At 46.4% G+C, this 18,976-nt stretch overlaps 1 protein-coding gene across 1 annotated transcript; it reads left to right on the forward strand.

The window, feature by feature from the left end:
* Window positions 1-958: 958 nt before the first annotated feature.
* bicdl1 (BICD family like cargo adaptor 1) lies at window positions 959-16,456 on the forward strand. Its single transcript, XM_076164736.1, has 10 exons — window positions 959-1,384; window positions 2,499-2,714; window positions 9,702-9,818; window positions 11,604-11,750; window positions 12,723-12,902; window positions 12,992-13,210; window positions 13,299-13,442; window positions 13,614-13,744; window positions 14,033-14,153; window positions 15,985-16,456. Exons 1-10 carry the CDS (start codon window positions 998-1,000, stop codon window positions 16,159-16,161), a joined length of 1,839 nt encoding a protein of 612 aa, XP_076020851.1. The 5' UTR covers window positions 959-997; the 3' UTR covers window positions 16,162-16,456.
* Window positions 16,457-18,976: the final 2,520 nt, after the last annotated feature.

The following is an 18,976-nucleotide window of genomic DNA, read 5'->3' on the forward strand; positions in this document are numbered from 1 at the left end:
GTACCGCACTGTCCAAACATAGCGATACTTAACTGATGATGATGATGATGATGATGATGATGATTATTATTGCTGTTAATAATAATAATAGTAATAGTACTAATCTTTTTTGGGAAAGGGCATACTCAGGTATATTCATTCAAATGTAATACATTACATTATTAAGTATTCTATTCTTTATATTTTTACCTAAATCTTTACATTTTAAAAGAGTGTTTACCACAACTGTTGCTGCCATGGCTAATAAGATATGGCCTCTTACTGATATGATTGTACGCTGTATTCTGGTAATGTCTTGTAATATTTTAATGGGTGAGAACAAAGAGGATTTTCCTGCTTCTACTCTAAACACTAAAGTTCTATTCTAATCTTATATATTGTGTAACCTTAATGTCACTGGACGTCAGATGTGTGAGAAGCACCAAAATATGGCGCTATCCTTCTCAGCCAATGGGGAGGCCGCTGGCGACAGGTTGCAGCTGACGTCACAGACGTGGCGGGGACGCGCATTCAAAAATGGAAAGGAAGGGGGGCCACACCGGGACCGCGCTCCTCTACTTGGCTGGTGACTTCTTCTTCCTCCGGTGTAACGGCCAATCATCATGGGGGACCAGGACCCCGCAACGGGACGGACCCTGACAGAGCGACCGCAGCGGAGAGTTTGTCAGGGCGGTTAATGCGGAGATACAAATAATTAGTCTGTTACGAGAAGCAGCCATTCAGGGAGCCGCAGAGGATTCGGCGTTTCCCGGGATTCAATCTCAGCCAGAGCGGCGGCGGCTGCTGGGCGAACGAGCGTAAAGAGGGACGCGGCGGAGCGGGAGGGACGGACCGCTGTGTTCAGTCTGACTGGATCCAGGGCGGAATCGTGAGAGTGATGGATGAATCGTGGATTAAATGCCTTTGCGGTCAGCCCAGCCCCGCCACAGCAAGGTGGGCTCAGCCGTAGTGACATCAGTCGGCTCCTATCTGTTGGCTTCTCCTCCTCCGGGCGGCGATGTCCGCTTCCTGCCTCGACCTGCAGACCTCCACCGTGGTTTCAGCACCACTGGAGTTGGATAGCGACTGCATGGAGCCCCGGGCCGCCGCTCAGGAGCCCGCCGGCTTCCAGGGTCAGTCTTTGCGGCACGCCAGCTCTGGAGGCCTCGGTATGGCCTTGGAGGAGGAACTAGCCATGCTGACAGGGGAGCGGGACGACGAGGAGGTGCTGGCGGACCTCGAGGCACCAGCGGTGGGACACAACGCGGACTTGTTCTCGCTCTTCCGTCAAAAGGAGAAAGACTTGGTTTTAGCTGCTAAACTCGGCAAAGCGCTGCTGGAGAGAAACCAAGACTTGACCAAGCAATATGAGAAAATGCACAAAGATCTCAACGAGAAGTTAGAGGTAAAGAGCAGAAAGAACTTAGAACTTAGTATATTTTTTGTTTCTGACTTGTCTGCAACAGGCAAGTATGCCGTTAATAGCTGCTGACCTACATAATGTAAACATGAGGATCACACCAGCAGCCTGTAGCTATACACATTAAAGCTGTAAAAAGTGGGCTTCAGCTCATGTGATCTAACACAATGTATACGGTTATGGAAGCAGGTGACCACAGCCTCTGTTGACTAGCAACAGATTTCCGACGGGATGTGGGAAACATGTGCGGACTATCAGTGAATCCTCTCACATTTGATCATTTTCCTTTTTTTAAATGCACAGCTGAGCTTTTGTTTTGCACCCACAGTCCTTCACAGGAGCCAACACGTGGCTCAAGGAAAGAGCCACAAAGCCTAATCTGTGGATGCCCAGGGCCCACACATCCACTGTACATCTGCTCAGCCCTTTGATCCACATTTAGCCTCATGTTACAGATTAGAGAAATAAGCTGCCTCCTAATATCAGGCTCTCTACTTCACATTGGTACTGTTTACGTTGCGGATGTGCTAGTCCAACCTGAGGCCGATGCTGTTTTGTGCTTTTGTTTTCTATTCCTCTTTAATCCCTTCTTTTGTTCAGGCTTCCATCCAGATATGAAAATAGAGGCAGTCCAGACGCCAACAGCTCCAGTCTTGGCTGACACATAATAATAACAACAACAAGCAACCATATCCAGATCGTGACATCCTCCGGTGGTGCAGTGCATCCCATTTTCTGAACCGTCACTTTAGCAGCTTTAGGTCAACAGTGAAAGGTTCCACTCAAAAACACATAGTGGGACATATCACATAGATGACCAAGAGATGTGTTTTTGATTAGGGCTATAAATCTTTGCTAAAGTAGTTGCTACTTTTTTGTCAGAGTTTCTCTTAAGGTGTGATAAGCTTTGATCAAGATATATTAACTCACACTAGTGCAAAAGGTACAGTCATGATTTTTGCATCGTCAACACAGTCATGAAAAAAGGTCTGGCTTACTCTGGGATTAATGGATGGATTCTTTATAACTGGGATAAAACACCGATTCCGATCAAATGAAGCTTTAACACTGACACCTCTGTCTCTGTGTCCACATGCAGCACTTGGAGCAGGAGAAGCATGAGTTGCGTCGGCGTCTGGAGAGTCGAGAGGGGGAGTGGGAGGGACGCGTGGCCGAGCTGGAGACAGACGTCCAGCAGCTGCAAGGAGAGCTGGAGCGCCACCAAGTCCAACTGAGAGAGGCTGACAAGGACAAGACCAGGACCATCAGTGAGCTCTCTGAACAGAACCACAGGCTGCTGGAGCAACTCAGTAGGGTGAGGAGTAGTGTGTGTGTGCGTGTGTGTCTGTGTCTGTGCGTGTGTGTGCGTGCTTCAGATGCACTGCTTCAATCTTCATGGAGAGTGTAATATATATCTCTCTCTGCGTTCCACCCAAGATGAACATTTCTTTTAGACGTGTGTGTCTCTCTCGGGTTTGGCCTCAGGGCCACTTAGTCCGGTTCATATCTGTCTGGCTGACATGGGACAAGGTGCTCAGTCAAGTGAGGAGGACCCATGATGACTGAGGGGAGAGCAAAGTGAGAGTTCTGGGTCTAACGTTGAATAATTTAAAATAATTGGACAGCACACTTGTGCAAAACCACTCTGCATGTTGATAGGTAATTTCAGTGCTGTTGTTGGAACTGGTGGAGGAGAAAATGCCCAACATGACACAGGTGGATGTCAGGATTTAGCTGAGCTTCTATCCTGATTGATGTAATGCACTGAACACATGACAGGAGAAGAAACAGGGATTGATCGGGCTCCAAAGTAAGACACAGATTGATTGAGCTGAGAGTGGCCATGTGGCTGTGGCAACACCTGATTAAAACCCTCTAACCCTCCCATAACAGCACCACACTTCAATCCACGCCACAACCACAGCACTAATTCAGAGAGTGGTCAGTCACATTCAGCGGGAGAACTATGGCCGTGAAATTGAACTCTGAAAGTGTTTTCAAACACACTTCACAACTCTGACGTCACGTGGATGAGTTTGTATTCTAAGAGCTGGATTTCAAACTGTGTAATGCTGCTTTGCATGTCAGCAGGATATATAAACAGCCGTAATCCCAGTCTAACACCTTGAGGGCTGTGCTGTGGCTGTAAACAGAGGCATCACAGTGGCAGTGTGTGTGTCAGGGCTTCGTTTGAAGGAGGTCTCAGAGGTTTCTATGCAAAGTTTGATAAGCCTGCCTGCAGAAAGGTGCTTTGATAACCCCGTCACTGCCTCTGTCAGGCGTGAGGCCCATGGGAGTGTGTGTTGTGTTGTTTGGCACCACCTGTCTACCCTCCTGGGAGAAGATGTGACCTGCTGCCAGGCACACACACCGGCTCACCAGCTTAGGGAGGAGGAGGAGGAGGGGGGCGAGGAAGAGGAGGCTGTTTTTAGTTGGTTTTGTGCTTTTGTGTTGGCTGTTTCCCCTGCTGCTCCTCTTCCATCTCTGATCACGCTCAGTCAGCCTCTCGGCCTTCGTCCTGCTCCAGCATCATCATCACATTGCCATCAAGATTTTGTAGGGATGGTTACCAGCTATTGATCCTAGCAAGAGCGAACACTTAGAATAATGAAAATGTATTTAATTTAATTGGGTGTGGAAACCTAAACGCAAAGTCCCTGAAATGGATCTGAATTGTCTTTTTATCTTACGGTCTTTGTGATTTGGGGAAATTCATGACGGCTAATTGACTGAATCGATCCATTTCTCATGATTCCCCCCCCCCCCTCTCTCTCTCACGGTCTTGCTTTTTATCTTTCTTTCTTTGTCTTTCTGGCTTTCTTCTCTTCCTCTCCCTCTCTCTCTTTCCGCACCCATTACTGGGCGCTGGCCTGTGACTAAGTATTGTTAACTGTACACAGTGAGTGAATGGAGAGACTGTGAAGCAGCCTGGAGGAACCCCTGCTGCAGTGAGGCCACCAGAGGCCTGCTATTTCCATCACCGTCCCATCTCCATACGCTTAACTCTTTAACTGGAGCCTTCCTATTTGCATGTGTAGTACAGTATATATAGCATAGAGCTCATTATGGCCCTAAGAGAAGGTTGCCCTTTATGTGACACCGCTGTTATTCATGTAAATCGCTAGCAATCTTACAAAATCTCAAAATTTACAGACTGGATCACTGACATTGTTTTCGATCATGTTCAGCCTTTACGCTAACATTCTTACCTGTAATCTCTGTATTTTTGCCTGGATCCCTAACCCATAGTAGCAAAGACGCCCCATGATGTGCAGTAGCTGAGAGAATGTTGCAGATATAAACAAGCAGAAAAAACAGATCCCAAAGAAATATAGATGTTAAAATGTGGTTCCCTTTTCGTAACCTATCAACTTTTCCTATAGAGGATAACACAGGCTAAACACAGAGCTGTGCTGTGATCTAGAGTTTTTGGGGAGTCCCCTGACATGTTAGCTGGAAATCACATTTTAGAAAGAGACGATTGGACGCATCTATCATGGTCCAGACTCTTAATTGACAATCCAGTCACATCCGTAGCCTCCGGGATAGCAAGAACACACACAAACAGGAAGAGCAGCTAATCAGTTTGTAGATGACATCACTACGTAAGAGAAACACTCTGCGGTCGGACTGCCAGCAATTCAGAGGGGACATTTTTAAAGCAAACCTTTTAAGCAATGATTACATTCAGATAAAAAATGTGATTTCATCAGAATACCTTACGTGGAGAAAATTATTTCTGAATAGGGCACCAAATTGTCTGGGGTAGGATGACCTTGAGAGGGCCACTCCTGTTGAATGATGTAAGATGCAGATCTGAGGGGATTAGACTGTAATCCACCGTTGCCATATGCATTCAATTAAGAGCCCAAACTATTCAACCCCACACTCTGCTTAATTAATAATGGGCTGTAATATAACAGCAGGATATTAGCTGACACAAATACTTCCTGTGGTTACTCATTTAGGTATGTCAGTGATGCAGTAAAACTACACAATCTATGCATCCAGCCTGCACCCAGAGGAAATGTGCTCGCATTGATCCAGGAATAGAGCCGATGGATGAGTGCCGGTCTGGAGTGCGAGCACAGCCAATCCCCTCGGGCCTAATCTGATCAGAGTGAGCCAGCAGGGAGGGAGGGTCCTTCGTCTAATTACATTACCGCATATGCTCAGAGAGGGAGCGGATACGTCCACTTCAGCATAAATGTCTGCGTGTTTTACGACCAATCAAGCCAACCTCTTCCAACCTCTAACATTTACCTAATTAGACGTCAACAGCAGCCTCCAGTGACTCATCAGATTGTTTGTTTTAGGGCCACAGAGATGGAGTGATTTCATTCATCTACCACAGTTTAACAGGTCATTATAGCGCAGTGCTAAAACACTCGCCCACCACTGCAGAAAGCAGCACAAGTTTGCTTCCCGTACAGCAGCACATCCAGCTTGGTTGTTGCATCCCACGGACACCAGTGGCTCATGTCCTCAGGTGGAAGGCAGGAGAAGGGGCCTCGTCCTCGTAGCTCTGCCAGCACCCCCTGCTGGTCGGTCGGTGCACCCGCATGGAGGAGGGCAAAATCTGAGGGGGGTAGCGTGACCCCCTGCTGGGGACAGTAATAAGTCGTTTTATTTTTTAAACGTCAATCTAATTGTAACATTGCAAGATAAAAAGCCAAATGTTACAAAAATAAAGTGGTAATGTTTTGAGAAATATTGGGAATTGTGCGTTGTTGAGGAACTCTCTGCAGAGAGTTCTATTTTAGTGTCAGCTCCTCAAATAAGGAAATGACTGCAATTATGGTCATTTGTGATAGAAACCAAGATTGGTGGCAGGAATAAAACGTGGGCCTCAAAGCTAAAGGCAGCAGCAGCTCTACTCTCCTCTACTATGTGGAGCTCAGCTGTTTTCGTTGAATCCTCAATTTCCTATCACTATACCCATTGCAATTTTTTTCTCTCTTAAATTTGACCCGTCACGGTCTTCATCCCAGGCAGGTAATTCCCTGCTCGATAGACAGGGAGAACAACAGAAACAGACATTGTCAGCCCTTGTATGTCCCCTGCCTCGTCCTTACAGCTCATTTAGTCATACTTTACTCTGCATGTCGCCCTCTTTAAGTCATTTTTTGAGCTCCACTTGTGTTGAACACGCTCGCTGGGCTTCATTCCAGCCATCAGCTCAGCTCACACAGCGCCCCCCCCCCATCCTTTATGAGTGCAGAGACGAGCCTGTGAACGTGACTGAGGAAAATACCAGAAGCGCGGAGCCCCCCCACCCCCCGACATCACAGCTCCACATCCTACAGAACATGCCCCCTGGTTGCCATGACGACCAGAGTGACATGGAAATTGAAACTCCATGTGTTGTTACCATGGGAATTTGTTCTGCGTAATGGCACGAGGCACTGCGTGACGTTGGGCTGCGACACAGAGGCCCCCCGTGCGGCTGCCTGCAGTCCAGCATGTCTGCTGCATCGCGTCACAGCCCCGTGATCACAGCGTGTGAGGGAGTCAACAAGTGGCGCTTTATACTTTCCTGCTTTCTTTGCTCCACTACTAAAAGTAAATTCGGGTGAATGTCAGAGTGAAAAGACGGTGGAGGACTGCATCTCAGAGTCCTACTTTGCTGTCCTGGATTCTGACTCGCCCCTGATTGTGCCTGATGTGGGGATGTGAGGACGTCAGGCTCAGATTAACGCAGAAGTATTTGCATCTCTGGCAGGCAGGCAGGCAGCGGTTCAGGCTCTGGCTTCCCGTCAGCGTCAGTGGGTCACGCTGCCTCTGCACTGACCTCCACTCACTGCACATCTGTCCTCCACACACAGCAGACAGGATCATCACATGCGTGTCTCAGAGGAATTAAACAAATAGGTCAGCTTTTCAGATCAAGACTTTGTATTGATGTATTGTGAAATCTGGAGTTATAAGGTTTTCCTTCTACATCTGCGGCCCTAATGATATTAGCAGGTAATGATATGGACAGAATACCTGGAACGATGGCTGCAAATGACTTTTATCATGAGGTTCAGCTGGTTTGAGCAGCAGATGGAGAGATTCCCACACAGTGATATGAACAAAGCTGCAGGTTTACAAATGTATTGTCATCCCTCTGTGTCCACATATAACAAATAAATTGATAGGAACCTCTTAAACTATGATTTCATCCATAAAAAAAGGAAAGATATTCAGTGTTCCAGTCTTTTCTTTCATTTCTGTTAGATACAATTCTGTGACCAGGGTATAAATTCGTCTTCACATATTGTTTTTTCATAATCAGTGCCTTGAAACCACACGTGAAAGAGATATTTATCATGTAAATTCATGGACATCCTCTTTTGTCAGATCAATGTCAATAAGTTGAGAACTTGGCAAAGATCAAGATCCAAAAACAGATCAACAGGCAGGTAACTGGTCACAGATTAACTGGAAACTTGTTTAGACGTCATGAGAAGATTTTGCATAAGGAGGGGGAAATGGGCTGGTTATATACTGGAGGCTAACGAGGTGAAATGGGAAACAGGCATGCTGAGGAGGACTCATTGAGGTGGCTGATTGGTTGAGAAGAGTCAGCTGGTAGAAGGAGTGGGAACCAGGAACAGTGTGTGGAGAAGAGAGGCACCCCCTCCAACACACACTACAGAGCAGAGAGAGAGAGAGAGACGGAGAGATGGCAGAGACAGGGTACATCTACAAGGACAGAGACAGAGAGCAGAACCGTGACTAACATGTGACCAAATTTCATCATAAACCACCTATCAACTCCTCAAACTTCATCAAAATCTGCCCAAGATTCAGCTCACAAACAAACACAAACATCCTGAGGACTGTACAGTTTCAGGTTTGCCTCCATATTCTCACTCATGATGACTAAGACTGTCGCTTCAATTATGGGTGTGAATCTGGCTCAGATCTAACCAGTCGATAAAAAGAATGAAGGTCTGGGGCTTTAGATTATTGCTCTGCGTTACAGTTAGAGCGTTCGGAATGATCCAGCTGGTTCATCTTCAATAATCATAGAACATTTGATACGTTGCTCGTAAAATCCATGGAGCGTTTTACTTTGGCTTTCGGTTTTAATTTCACTGTAGTGAAATTGTAGCTGTAAGCAGTCTGGGTTGTTTCAGAGTGGAGATGAGGAACATACCAATTCAGCCAGAGGAACAATGTGTCATGTGTGTTTATGTTGTGAGACACATTTCACACATCTGAGTCTAAAGTGAGTTCATGTATGTGGAGCTTCTCACTGAGGCAGTAGGCAACACTGAACTCCTAAACGTCATGGTGCCACCTAGAGGCCAGCCTGTGCATCACAATACAGCAACTCCTCCTGATCTTCACCCCTGCTAACTTTGACTAATAACAAACAAAATATTATACTCAAAAGCATCTGAAAAACGGCAGTGTCTAAAGCGAAAACACATAATAATAATGACATAGGTGTTCATTGGCTACAGCCTAGTGCCTGGCTCAGGGGCAATGGCAAGAGCAGAGATCAGAGTACCTGGAGGAAACCTGTTCATGTGCAGAAGGTGCAAATTTTGCACAGGAAGGACCGGGACCAGCATGGGATTGAAACAACCTTCCTGCAAAACACTGATGAAACATTTTCTTGTGGGTTGTTTTAACTATTTTTCTTGCACCAAGGAGTCTGCTCACCAGGGTCATTAAACTGGGATCCGAGCCCAGTGTGGACACCAGTTACTTATAGACTATGACACTGCTATATTTTCCTCTCCTTTGTTATATTTACCAGGCAATTGCTTTTCAGGATTTTACTGTTGCCATGGCAGTGACGATGATGATGCCAATGGCAGCTTCCAGAGTGCAGCTTTATGCTAATGAAGCCCAGCCAGGCTCCCTGTGGTCCGATCCCACCTGTCCAATGAGCTGCTCCGGTGCAGAGCAGTGAAGAGCTTAGGGGTTCAAACAGGGCACGCCGTTTGGCTCAGAGTGTGATTTTACGGGAAGAGTTATCAAATGCAGCTTTTACAGGAACAGAGAGAGGAGGGAGAGGTAAACTGTTAGGGTGTGTGTGTGTGTGTGTGTGTGTGTGTGTGTGTGTGTGTGTGTGTGTGTGTGTGTGCGTGTGTTTGTGTGTGTGGGTGCGTGTGCACTTCTGTATCAAAGTCAAATGAGTCAGACTGTTGCAGACTTAAGAGCTGCGGCATGACCCTTCTAATGTAAACAACCATTGATCTTAACACACTCACTCTCTCTGTCTGTCTCTCTCTGTCTCTCTCTTCTCTCTCTCTCTCTCTCTCTCTCTCTCTCTCTCTCTCTTATTTCTCTCTCTCCCTCTCAGGCTGCAGAGGTGGAGAGGCAGCTGTCCACTCAGGTCCATTCGTTACGGGACGACTTCAGGGAGAAGAGTTTGTCTACGAGTCAGCACTTGACACAACTCGAGAGTCTGCAGGCTGAGGTGAGGTGTTATTGTTGTGATCTTTACTGTTCATGTCTCTTTACATCTTTTTAGAGTTGAAGTACTCATTAGATTATTTACATACAGCTCAATCTAATTATGATGTTTATATGAAATTTGAGCAATATCGATTTAATGGTTTTATCGGAGCATCATCAAAGTTCTGACATACATAAACACGTTGATACATGAGTTCCTTTACGGCTCTGTCTAAACTGCAGGTCCAGCTGAACATCTGCCTGAACCTTTATACACACAACTCAGTTGATCAATAAGATTTACATACTGAAGTTATTGATCTGTTCTGTTTAGTTTAATATCACACAACAAAATCAAGGCTAAAGTTTCCAACAAAAAACCTTAAGTCTCATTATATTTCCGACTTGTATGTATTATAATTCTTCACGTTACTGGTGAGTTTAAAAGCTCTTGAGGGGTTTTTCTCCTTCTATCCTGTTGTCATCTTTCTTCCTCTCCTCCCACTTCCTCCTTCCCTCACCTCTGGGTCGGAGCAGCAAGGGCTAGAAGTGAGTGGCCACTTACCATCAGCCAGACTGCATGCTGCATTTAACACACTGCAAAACACACAAACAAGGATTGCACCAAGATTTTGCATGAACGTTTAGAGAGAGGAGATGACGTTTTAGATCAAACTGCATTTCTGAAGCCAGTAGTGTAACAAACTACTTTATCAAAAGTAGCTTGGCTTCAGCTTAAGTGCTTTAAGTAAGCTTGGTGCCTCAAAAGCTACCGTTTCAAAGTATTTTTCCCAGGTGACTCGTGCTCCCCATGAACAATAAACTTGCCTTTTAAAGAACCCAAGCTCTGGCAGTTTAATGCTTTCTTATGTGAAAATTGTTATAAGGCTAATTATTAAATGCGTTCTTGTGGCAATCCTGAGATTAGCATGAGTAACGTGCTGGTTGGTGGAGCTCCAGATGTGTTGTGATGTCAGTCATGTGTTCATGTACTGTATCAGCCTGATAAGTGGTGATCATAATCATTTCATCAACACTGACTGGCATCTGTTGTGATCCGGCAGAAAACATCCAGACTGTAGCAGCTGCTCTGTAATTGAGAGAAAAAGACTGAGCGCTCTATATTTAGCTGAGATGCTGCACTGTCTGGGTGTTGCCACTTCTTCAGCGCCTTGACTGATCATGACGTGCAGAGATGTCTAGTGGCTTTCTCCCCCGATCTATGGATGACAGAGCATGGCGCAGCTCCAAAAATATCTGGAGGACATACAGAACTTGGCTATTTTGATGCTCACATGGTAGCAAAAGCTAAGAAGCCACACATAACAAGCAGCTCCTGCACAGTGAAGTAGGTTACGAGATGTAGGTCATGAGCAGGAAAAATCGAAATGAAGGAGTGCTAATGAATGTTTAAGGGAGGAAAGCTACTCAGGCGTCTGAAAATTAAGTCCAACTGCGGAAAGATCTGCTTGGAGGGTCCACACGACCCGACTTTGCACAGGCCCTGGGAGAGAAGGAGACCATGTCAAGCTTTGTTGATGTCGACATATCACAAAACATTCCTGAAGACGATTGGTGGTAACTAACGCCTACTCTTGTGCTAGGCAACAAACATTCTTAGGACCAGTGGGAGTACGTTTAATCTCATGTAAGAGCTCAGCTTGCCTCAGATGCACGAAAAACAAGTCCGGATAGTTTAGCCGTCAATCGGGCCCAAAGCCGTCCATCTCATATCACTCAGGGAATCAGAGCAGCTCTCAGTGTCTGTGTGTTATCTAACCCAATCTCACCTGGTCTGACATGTTAGATTAAGATGCTGTCGGAGAGGAAGATGGAGCTGGAGTGTCGAGTTCACGCCATACTAGAAGAGAACGAGATGCTGCAGAACACGGTGGACAGCCTGAGAGAGACGACGCTGGTGCTGGAGAAGCAGTGCCAGGAGAAGGACCTACAGGTACACACACTCACACACACGGACGGAGCGCTACGTGGAACACAATAGTAGGATTGTGACTGAATGTATAAGTACATTAGCTGGGCTGTAAAATCTGTTCCTACACACACAGCAACTGGTTTGTATTCCTGATTGTCAGCAGAGAAGATTTAGTTTAATGATACAGCAATCGGTTATTCAGCTACATTTCACAAAAGTTATCAAAATAAAATAAGAACAAGTGTGTGTTTCCATCATGTAATGATGAGGAACTGAGGGGGGCGGGGGGGGGGGGGGGGACATTTCATGACTAAGAGAGCGTTTCTCAAAATGCCACAATTTCAACACACACAAGTGTCGACATGCAACAAGGTCCCCTCAGTTTGAATCTTTACCCGCGTTATGCTGCAGATTTTGTGTTTGATTTCCCCCTTTTCTGGTCAGTTTCTCATGCTTTGCCTTTCTGTCGCTGCTTGGCTCCCCACTGTGACTCATGATGTCTACTTGAGCACTACTGTGCTACCGAGGCTCTGATATCTGTGGTGGTGGGGTGCTACATACACGAACAGTATGTGCCCCCTTTGCTGTAAGACTGTAGCAATGAGTGGCAGTTATTTGCTTTGTCTAGAATTGCAAACGCACAAAGGGTAGTTTCCTTAACAACGTGCAACCACACACACACACATCTGACTCAGTCAAAATCTTTCTGAAACATCTTTTTCTTTTTCTTGTGCTCTATCCTTTTCATGCACAAATTCTAAATGTGCATTGAATGCTTTTTATTTTGAGTAATTCTGAGTATCTTCACTCGAATGAGACATCAATGCTCGCAAGGTTTTGGGTCGTTGAAGCTCAAACACGTCCCCCAAGTGACCCACCAGAGGGTGATGGAGCCTCAGCATCAGGCCTGCACATCACCCACAGCTCGCCGCCCATCTTGAGGCTGTTTCTGTTGACCTTAACTTTTATGTGTTGCCCCTGTGTTGTTTCCAGCTGCGGCAGAGCCAGCTGGAGCTCCGGGAGGTGCAGTTGTCCCACAGGCAGCTGAGCGCTCGGCTGGAGGAGCTGACAGATGAGCACAGTCTCCAAAGCCTCACCCCACACCCTTCCAGCCTGCTGTGTGAGATAGAGCAGAGCATGGAGCAGGAGGAGCAGGAGCAGGAGAGGGAGCAGGTAAAAGGAAACTAATGTCACACACCAGGCAGGGTCAGTAAACTTGCATGACTGGGTTTCACAAACAATTTTCCTCTGCCTCTGTGTAGCTGCGTCTCCAACTATGGGAGGCATACTGTGAGGTGCGCTCGCTCTGCTCCCATCTCAGAGGAAATGACATCACAGACTCGGCGCTGTCCACTGATTCTTCCATGGACGAGTCCTCTGAGACATCCTCAGCCAAGGATGTGCCTACTGGGAGCATCCACACCAGCATGCTTGAGCTACGGAGGCTGACACAAAACCTTCTGGATGGCAATGAGTCCACGGTACTCCGCTCTAGTCACAACCTCTAGTTAGTCAGACTGCACTGCTTGTGATTACATTTTCAAAGGTTGTGTCTGTTGGGCATTACAGGGGTCCCGGCGTAGTGATGAGGAGGCTCTGGAGGAGCAGGTGAGGAAGCTGGGAGAGGAGCTGCGAGAAGTCAGAGAGCTTTATGAAACGGAGCAGGACAAAGCACGAGGCAATGAAAACGAGGTGCTACAACTGCACAATCAGGTACTGGACCCTACTAGACGTACACCCTGGTCACGTAATGAACTAGATGCCTCCTCGATCTAGTTCATTTAATGTAATCATTTGTAGAAAGCTGGAGAAAAACAGTGTAATGTTGCTACAAGAACCTGAATCAAGTAATGAGGTCTGTGTTGCTCTTGGTGTGGCCTGCAGATGGCGCTGCTCTCCATAGAGATGTGCTCTCTTCAGGAGGACAACGAGAGGATGAGGACAATGGCTGAAGTTCGAGAACCCAGCGAGCAGCTCCAGAGTGCAATCAGAGACAGAGACGACGCCATAGCCAAGTAAGAGACACTACCAGATCCTGGATGTACTGAGGTTTACTGTGGACTTTGGAGGATGTGACAGTGTTGGCTTGGCTCCATGCTGTCGGTCGGGTCGTGGGCTGGGGTGGAGAGTCACAGTGATGCTGGTGGATTTGGTGATGTAAAGTAGGCCATCATTGGATGGAGGCTGTGATACCAGATGATGCTGCCAGGTGCCAAGGGAATGCCTCAAATCATCACCCTGAATACTGATTTAGTTGTTAACATGAAGAATATAACTAATTGTTATTGGTTTGTTCATGGTAGGAAGAAAGCAGTGGAGATGGAGCTGGCCAAGTGTAAAATAGACATCATGTCTCTGAATAATCAGCTACTGGACGCCATCCAGCAGAAGCTCAACCTATCACAGCAGCTGGAGGCCTGGCAGGTGGGTCAAAGGTCACTGGCTTCAGGCTCATATGTTGAAAATTTGGCAATTGTTTTTATTACTTAATGAAACTAAATGTTGGAACAGTTTGTTTACTTTGCATGACTTTCCTGTAACCTTTTAACTTCACTTCATTTACCTCCGAGTTTGAGTCTCACTGAGGAAACAGATGAAGCCAATGATTGTGACAATTGACATGTGTATCTCGTTAATGGGTTTGAGCTTCTCAACACTCACCATGCAAGTAATCTAGAGTAAGAGAAGTGTCCACTGTAATGTACTCAATGCTGCCACCTGCTGAGGAGAAAGATAATAGCTGTGTCTCGTGTCATGGGACATTCTTTGAAGAAGCTCACAGCTGACCGTTACCTCCTGAATATTTACTGCCTGATTTGACTCTGTAGCTCCTACGGTAGAACCACTCAGGAAGTGAAGTGAACGTATGAATATTGACACTCAAACCAAAACAACCATTTTATTTCTTCTATGATGCGGTAAATAATAAGAGGATCTCAGTGTTGACACACAAGTTTACTTGAGCTCCTCTTTTGTTGGGGCTAAACAAACATTAGTCTCATGAGAACTTGGATATCCTCAGGTAGTCTTTGCATGTCTTCCCATATTAGGCTATAGATCTCTAAACCCGACCATGACCTCACCCTACAAAGTGCTACATGTCAGCATCTGTGCGTTTTGTTCACTATATTGGGTCAAATGAAGCAGTGGATATTCATGACTTAAGCCTCAGCACAAAGGTCAAAGAAGGTCACATGAACTTAGACATGGCTAATCTCTCTCACTGATGAGAAAGAGTGTTTAAGAGACAAAACGTGAAAGAGATATATGTGTCTGAAAGTGCCTTCATGTGTGTGTGTGTATGTGTGCGTGTGTGCGTGTCTATGTATGTATCCGGTGCGCGTGTCTATGTGTGTGTGTGTGCGTGTCTATGTGTGTGTGTGTGTGTGTGTGTGTGCGTGCGTGCATCCTCCCCTCCCTCACCTGTAACTAGCAGCTCTCTCCTCTCTCTCTTTCCCGCCTACAGTTTGCCTCCTCAGGGCTCTTTACTGTTTGGCTCTTGTGGTTTCTGATCTAGTGGCCTTTCTCAGCTTCCGTACCACCCTCTCTCCCCTGCGGTACCTCCCCCCTCCCCCTCCTGCCTTAGAGGTGAGCCGCGCCATCCCTCTGTCCTACACTGATTCCACCACGCCACCGCCGAGCCATTCCATGCTACGTTCACTGAGTCGGGAGAAATGCCCATCGCTGCTTTCTTTCCATCAGTAACCACCACGAGGAACCTTTCCCACTGTCAGAACACATCACCATCTCCCACCTGTCTCCTATCCATGCTCCTCTGTCTCCTGTCTGCTCTCCATGCTTCTCTGTCTCCTAAATATCATCAACATTTGGGAGCTGTTGGCTCATTGGTCCACTCAGCGATTGGGAGATGAGAACATCATTCATACGGTCCCAGTAGATCACACTTGTGCTTAATGTGTGTTTAGTGACATCTTGTGACATTGTATTTTTTTTCAAGCATCTCCATATAAGATTTCCCATAAATCTGACACTCCCAGGAAAAAGGTGCTGGTTGTCGACTTTTAGTTACCTAGCTTTCTCACTACATTCTCTTCTAATCAATCTGCCTATGCAGCTTCTCTCGGCGAATGATCTACTGAGATGGTTATGATGTATTATAGTTTGTTGTCATCACCCATCAGGTTCATTACCCAGTGAGTCAACCAGTCCACCCTGCTGTATGTGTTGGACACACAGTTGGACATGAGCTTTTACCTTGCTGACATCTTTTTCTTGCGCTCCCTCCCTCTCGCAGGACGATATGCACAGAGTGATCGACCAGCAGCTGATGGACAAGCACCAGGACGAGTGGCGCTCTGCCCCTTCCTCCCTGTCGGGGTCGGCGAGGGCTTGCGGCGGTCAAGCCCCCAGGAGAGCTCGAAGCATCTCCGATCGGGACAAGAGACTTTTCTCTTTCTTCAAAAAGAACTGAGCTCTGTAGAACTGAGCACAGCAGACGGACGGACGGAGAGAGGCGAAGGAGAGAGAGAGAGACATCACACAGCCAAAGATGGGCAGTGGCACACACTGAGCTATGGGGGGGTCATTTTGCACTTTATCTGTCCCATCTCTCCTCTCCTAACAGATACTGGTGACAGGGTGAGTTAGAGACCGGACCGGACCGGACCGGACCGGGACTTCCCCAGAGGCTTTGGTGTCTCGCAGAAAGCTTAAAGCAGGGGTGGGGAACCTTTTTGCTATCGCAGGCCATTTTGAGTTTGCCATCAGCCCTCAGGGGCCATACTGAATTATTGTGGGGGGCTGCGCTTCCAAATCTGCGCTGCTATTGAACAAACACAAAACTGTTGTCGACGGGGGGTGCGCTTTGAAATTTGCGCTGCAATCTGCCGGTCTGACGGGGGGATTATGATCACAGCATAATTATTTATATGCCGTCATCGAAAGAGCCAAAATTGTCTTGCGGGCCGGACCAAACGGGCCGGAGGTTCCCCACCCCTGGCTTAGAGCCATACGCCGGTGATTTTTACATCGTCAGTGACCATGTCTTTCTGTGGTGTTCTGGAGATATTTGGCATTCACATATCATAGAATGTGTCCTTATCGATCCATGTAACACAGGGAAAAAGTCTGACTGAAACCTTCTCTACATGGAGTCACAGGTTTAGCTAGATTCACTTATGTCCTCTGAAAGTATCAGTATTAGGGAATCAAGAATTGACTTTGAGCTTTTCCAAAGGGTCCATTCCTGTTAATGGGAAAGACAAATGTCTCCAGAATGCTACAGGAAAAATGTTAGTGCTGGTGAACGAAAATCACTGGACTATCGTATTAAAGAACGTGGCTCCCTGAGTTAACGTTGTACAGAAGAAGGTTCCCTTGTTGTGCCTACTACCGTCTCTAGAACCCCACTGCCATCTCTGTAGAGAGGGAACAGACTCTACACGTGTGTTATCAGGCCAAGCAGTCTGGAAACACAGCGGGATTGTGGGAGATGACGAGGGTAACTGGACCCGGTCTTGGGCCAAAATGTGAGACGGAAAACACTGTAACCTCCATGTTTTTGTGACATGAAGCCTGATATGAAGACAAATCCTGTTCCACCTCTGCCACCATGGCAACCCAGACAGAGCAGTATCCTAGTTGCATAAGCGCACACACTCCTAAACCCACTTTGGTGTTAGGTTCACACTTCGCTAGTATGTGTGGAGATATTTGACCCATTCAGAGCCACACACACTCTACCCCCCACATCTCTTTCTCGAGGAACAAGTTTACCTTTCGACTGTCAGAAGAAGTACTACTGCGACCTCCCACATGGGGAGAACATACAGAGAAGACTCAGAATGACACAGGATTCAATCCCAGGACCTTCTTGTTTGACCTGTTTGCTTTTCTAGCCAACAACAACCTCTAGATTGCCGTCCCTGATGTGTTTTCGCAGTTCCAGTCCAGGAGCTCCCTTTGTGTTGCCGTAGGACTCCTGGTCACCTGGCTGAGGGGTCTATTTCTGTCCCATCATCAAATGTGGAGAGACATGATGCATCTGATGTGATCTGATGCCTCCACTGATCTACAGTAACGAGCACCTGTTGACTGTTCATCACAGTGAGATGCAACCAGGTTGACTAACTGCAGGAACAGCTTATCTCAACTCGTAACGCCGCTACAGCTCCACAATGACAGAGTGTGGACGCTTATCCAGGAAACTGTGGTTGTGTTCCTTTATTTTGGATGGAAACACGTTGTCTTCTTTCTGGTTTTATGTCACAAAAACCTGCAATTACAAAAAAAACACTTATAGGCTTGTTGATACTGTGGGACAAAGACCATCCTCTGGGGAAGGAGCAATGATTCTACAGCCAGACCCACATGAGTTCACTCAGGTTTATTCATTTGTACAGGCAACATTCATAACAAAGCGACTGCTGAGTGAATGCATATCAACAGGAAGTGAAAGACTCCATGTTACTCTCTGACATGTGAATAAACCTGCAGGTGGCTGAGGTCTAACTGTGTTTTGCTACAGTTCATGTCATATTTCTCATTGTAAGAGGGAAAATGATTGTCCAACGTCCTCGTGATGTCAGTCATCTTCCCTGACGACCAAATTATCCAAATGTTTACATTAGCATGAGCAGGAGGAGCGTAATGTCAGTGCAGTCAGCCGTCGGTTGCAAGAGTAAAGTTTCACATTGTTGAAAGGGTCCAGCAGCAACATTTACACCACAGGTCTCGATGCCCAATTGCAATTTTGTGTCCATAGCCGATGTTAGTGAGAAACAATCCTCACGATTAATGTGAGCGATTGGTTTCAGAGACAGAAACAGTAATGAGACGGGAGCAGTCGCCAAGCCATTGTTATTTATATTAAACAATCTACCCCGTTTATATCATTTATGAAGCCTGGTTTCAATCAGACGGACTCATCTGTCTTCTTAACGAGCACTTCCTCTGAATACCAAATATAAACCTGCATATGACCTCTCATATACAGCTATCACTGTCATTAGCCACATGGTCTTGATGAATCAGTACATTTTATTTTAAATCACATCACTGCAGATCTATCAGTTTGAACATGTCACCTCCAACAATACAGTACAGAAAGTCTTTAACATGTGACGAACATGTGACGATACTCGCTCACACTGACAAAGATCCCAAATATGTGAAACGGTGCTCCATTATTTTATGCACAACATCATTTTCACCAGCAAAGTCGTCTGCATTAAGTGAATGAAGCTCGAGGTAGTGAACCCTTTCTCCATACAGTGTTTCCAAAGGGT

Source organism: Genypterus blacodes, unplaced genomic scaffold (assembly GCF_046128005.1).
Source record: "Genypterus blacodes isolate CSIRO-AG114 ecotype Tasmania unplaced genomic scaffold, CSIRO-AGI_Gbla_v1 ptg000138l_1, whole genome shotgun sequence".
Classification (NCBI taxonomy): Eukaryota; Metazoa; Chordata; class Actinopteri; order Ophidiiformes; family Ophidiidae; genus Genypterus; species Genypterus blacodes.